Source organism: Leucopleurus acutus, assembly GCF_964270905.1.
Source record: "Leucopleurus acutus genome assembly, chromosome: 3".
In the NCBI taxonomy this organism is placed as follows: Eukaryota; Metazoa; Chordata; class Mammalia; order Artiodactyla; family Delphinidae; genus Leucopleurus; species Leucopleurus acutus.
This window is the reverse complement of record NC_139145.1, coordinates 10,313,244-10,317,613: the sequence shown is the minus strand read 5'-3', so window position 1 is coordinate 10,317,613 and position 4,370 is coordinate 10,313,244. Positions and strand designations below refer to the sequence as shown.

Here is a 4,370-nt window from a genome sequence, read left to right as displayed (position 1 = left end):
GGAGGAGTGGGCTTTATTGGGTCCTTCACAGAGGAAACTCTACAGAGATGTGATGCAGGAAACCTTAAGGAATCTGGCTGCAGTCGGTAAGAATGAAGAAATTCCCTAACTTTGTCAATTAGAGAAGAAGTATTTCTTACCTGTCAATATTGTTCCAAGATGTGGAACGTGGAAAGGGAAGACATTGGTAAAGAAACTAGAAATGGTCAGAGCTCATCCTGGACCTAGAATCTAATAATTTTTCTATAATTTATAGTACTTTGGGATCATTTTTCTGGGTCTGCATTTCAGGAGCAAAACGGGAATATCATGACATTGAAGATCAGTACAAAAGCCAGGGGAGAAAATTAAGGTGAGTCACACTTAAAATACAAAGCACTGTCTCGTGAGAATTGCAGTAATATTATGAAAAATTTAAAAGAAGCAACATAATAAATAACCCCCCTTCAAATTGAGGTTTGTTTGTTTTTTTTAATTTATTTTTGGCTGTCTTGGGTCTTCATTGCTATGTGCAGGCTTTCTCTAGTTGCAGCGAATAGGGGCTGCTCTTGGTTGCGCTGCGCGGGCTTCTCACTGTGGTGGCTTCTCTTGTTGCAGAGCACGGGCTCTAGGCTCACGGGCTTCAGTAGTTGTGGAACCTGGGCTTAGTTGCTGCACGGCGTGTGGGATCTTCCCAGGCTAGCGCTTGAACCTGTGTCCCCTGCATTGGGAGGTGGATTCTTAACCACTGCACCACCAGGGAAGCCCCAAATTGAGTTATTCTTAGAAAATGTTTCCCAAAAATATTTTCTTAAATGGGATATAAATATTTAGTGTTTGCAAAATAGTTTACTTGCAGTCATTAACAATAAAACCTATACTTGAATATCACTTTTTAATAGAAAGTGTGAAGTCCCATTGAGAACATTCAGTATATTCAATTTCTAACAGTGCACACATGATAGAAAACCAGTTCCTATAATTCATAATAAATATAATAAATGTAAAATGATTAATGAAGAAGTCATTGATAATATTCTCATTTATTACAGAACTTTTATGGTAGAGAGATTCTGTAAAAGTAAAGACATTAGTTTATGTGGAGAAAATTTCAACCTTATTCCAACTATCAATCTGAACAAGAAAACTCCTGGATTAAAACCATGTGAATGCAGTGCATGTGGAACAGTCTTCATGGATCATTCATCCCTTAATAGACACATGAGATGTCACATTGAACACAAAACACGAGAGTATCAAAAATATGGTGTAAAGCCATATAAATGTAAAGAATGTGGGAAAGCATTCATTTATCCTGGTTCTCTTCGAATGCATGAAAGGAGTCACACTGGAGAGAAACCCTATGAATGTAAGCAATGTGGAAAAGCATTTCCATATCAGAAATCCTTCCGAACACATAAAAGAATTCACAGTGGAGAGAAACCCTATGAATGCAAGCAATGTGGTAAAAGATTCAGTGCTCAAAAACGTTTCCAAATACATGAAAGTAATCACACTGGGAAAAAACCATATGAATGTAAGGAATGTGGGAAGGCCTTCACGTGGGAAACAAGCTTTCGACAACACATGGTAACACACACTGGAGATGGATTTTATAAATGTAAGAAATGTGAGAAAGCATTCATTTATCCCAGTTGTCTTCGAATGCATGAAAGGAGTCACAACGGAGAGAAACCCTATCAATGTAAACAATGTGGAAAAGCCTTTAAAAGTCCTGAAACTATTCAAATACATGAAAGAATTCACAGAGGAGAGAAACCCTATGAATGTAAGCAGTGTGGCAAAGCCTTTAATTATTTCAGTTCCTTCCAAATACACAAAAGAAATCACACAGGAGAGACACTGTATGTATGTAAAACATGTTCTAAAGTACTGAGTACTGCCAGTTCTCTTCGAAATCATGAAAGAATCCACACTGGAGAAAAGCCCTATAAGTGTAAAGAATGTGGGAAAGCCTTCACATGGCAAAAAACCTTTCGAAAACATATGATAACACACACTAGAGATGGACCTTATAAATGTAAAAAATGTGAGAGAGTATTCATTAATCCCAGTTCTCTTAAAATACATGAAAGGATTCACAGTGGAGAGAAACCGTATCAATGTAAACAATGTGGCAAAGCCTTTAGTTACTACTGTTCCTTACGAGTACACAGAAGAACTCACACTGGAGAGAAACCCTATGTATGTAAACAATGTGGAAAAGCCTTTAGTTGTAATGAAAGCCTTCAAACCCATGAAAGAATTCACACAGGAGAGAAACCGTATCAATGTAAGCACTGTGAGAAAGCCTACAGATACCACAGTTCTCTTCGAACCCATGAAAGGAGTCACACTGGAGAGAAACCTTATCAATGTAAACAATGTGGTAAATGTTTTAGTTCAAAAAAAGGTTTCAAAGTTCATGAAAGAACCCATACTGGAGAAAAACCCTATGAATGTAAAATATGTGGGAAAACCTTCCGTTCCACTTATGTTCAACTGCATGAAAGAATTCACACTGGATAGAAAACCTATCTATGTCAGGAATGTGGGAAGGCCTTCATTTATCTCTCAATCATTTGAAGACACATGAGACTGCACACTGCATAGAAGACATATAAAGTGTGGAGAATGGGAAAGGCTTCTCTGATCTCAGTAGTTTAAAAGGATGAAAGGATTCCTAGATAAAACTGCATTTGTAAACAGCCTGGATAACAACTTCAGTTGGCCAACATCATGTATGAGAATTCCCATGAAGAAGAAGTATAAATGTAAATAACATGAGATAACTTAATGGAAAGTACTCCATGCCTAATGTTCCAGAAAACCTTCAATATGAAAGAGTTTTTTTTAAAGTTTTATAAATATGTTGTTTAGTAAGGATCTTTCTTCAAGTGTATCCTTGAACAGTGGATTTCTCCTAATTTTAGAAATGAATATTAATGTGAGGTAATTGTGTACATTGTCTTTCAACAATAGTACATAAGATTTAAAGGTAGTGATTTTTCCTTTAATCAGATAATGATTATTTTTCTTTCCATTTTAACCCTGTTGGATCCATGGGTGAACTTAAGTGTATTTCTTTTTTTTCCTTTTTTTTTTTTGGCTGTGCCATGCATCATGTGGGATCTTAGTCCCTTTACTAGTGATCAAACCTGCACCCCCTGCAGTGGGAGCACAGAGTCTTAACCACTGGATTGCCAGGGAAGTCCGCAAGTGCATTTCTAATATGCAGTTAGTCTTAAATTTTTATAATGTTCTATTCATTCTCAGTTAATGAGACATTGCAAAATGGCAGTTTGGTATTTGTTGGGTTATGCCTAGTAGCTTTGTGTGGCAGTTCCTGGATATTCATAATCTATTATATATAGTACCCTTTTCACTGAGAAAGATACTTTTTGGTGGTGGTGAGTATAGGAACCTTTTTTCATTTTCCATTATACTAAACACTTGGAATAAATTTTATGTATGGGAAAGATGTCAAAAAGTATAGTTTCATGTAAATTATGCTTTGTATTTCCTTCTGACTGGTATTTGGTGAATAAACTATGAGACTTGTGATAATACAAAAAATCTATAGAGTTGGAGATATCTTGCCTGTGAGTAATATTAAAATCTAGACTTTCCATAATCTATCCCCTTTTTTGTTCCATATCAGTATTCACCAATAGCTCACCTGTGTGTGATTTAAAAGCAGGTACAAAGAAGATATTCTTCAGATACTGGAATCCCCACACTGGTAGAGAGGCAGATTCATAGGAGCTTCAATGACACCATCTTCCAGCTTATTTTCCAGACTCTGTCCTTATAGTCAAGAGTATCGTTAACACCACCAACAAATGTTTGATTTCCATTTTTATGGATATATAGTTTCCCCTGCTGTCTTCATACCTTCCACATCAGAGATGCATCAGAGTTTGTATTTTTTCTGTAAGGCCTCTTGTGTCCACTGTCAAAGTATTCCAGTGTTTTATGGTTGGGAATATTCTCTGATTCCACTCTTCTCTGGATTATATCTTCATAATGTCTAATTTGTGTAGGAAACACTTTGTGCTGTTAATAGTGCTAGTGAGTATGTGTTCCTGACTCACCATAGCATTCACAGTGATGCCACCAAAAAGAATGACATGGGAGTTTGTTTCTCTGCTGCGTTGTACAGTGGCTTCCTTGACCCATTGTTTACATGTGAGAATAAGCACCTTCCGTCAGGAAGATGGTGGGTTTTTTCTGTTAATTGTAACTGAATATAAGCCGTCAATGTGTTTTTTATTTTATTTTATATAATTAAAACTGAATTTTTTTGTAAAACAGTTTTTGTAGTCGTTTCAAATATTTTACCAATTCTTTGATGCTTTCGTTAGCTAACACATGTTGTTTTTCATTTCCTC

General features: G+C 36.3%; 1 protein-coding gene across 1 annotated transcript; it reads left to right on the top strand.

Moving 5' to 3' along the window:
• LOC309960579 (uncharacterized protein) lies at window positions 1-3,942 on the top strand. Its single transcript, XM_082837468.1, has 3 exons — window positions 1-86; window positions 292-352; window positions 1,032-3,942. The coding sequence occupies exons 1-3, from the start codon at window positions 53-55 to the stop codon at window positions 2,506-2,508; spliced, it is 1,572 nt and encodes a 523-aa protein (XP_082693594.1). The 5' UTR covers window positions 1-52; the 3' UTR covers window positions 2,509-3,942.
• The last annotated feature ends 428 nt before the right edge of the window (window positions 3,943-4,370 follow it).

Excerpts from the sequence above, each read along its gene's own strand:
- LOC309960579 (XM_082837468.1), top strand. The coding sequence starts at position 53 with ATGCAGGAAACCTTAAGGAATCTGGCTGCAGTCG. Across the intron at positions 87-291 it reads AAGGAATCTGGCTGCAGTCG|GAGCAAAACGGGAATATCAT; the intron begins GTAAGAATGAAG and ends TCTGCATTTCAG. Across the intron at positions 353-1,031 it reads AGCCAGGGGAGAAAATTAAG|AACTTTTATGGTAGAGAGAT; the intron begins GTGAGTCACACT and ends CATTTATTACAG.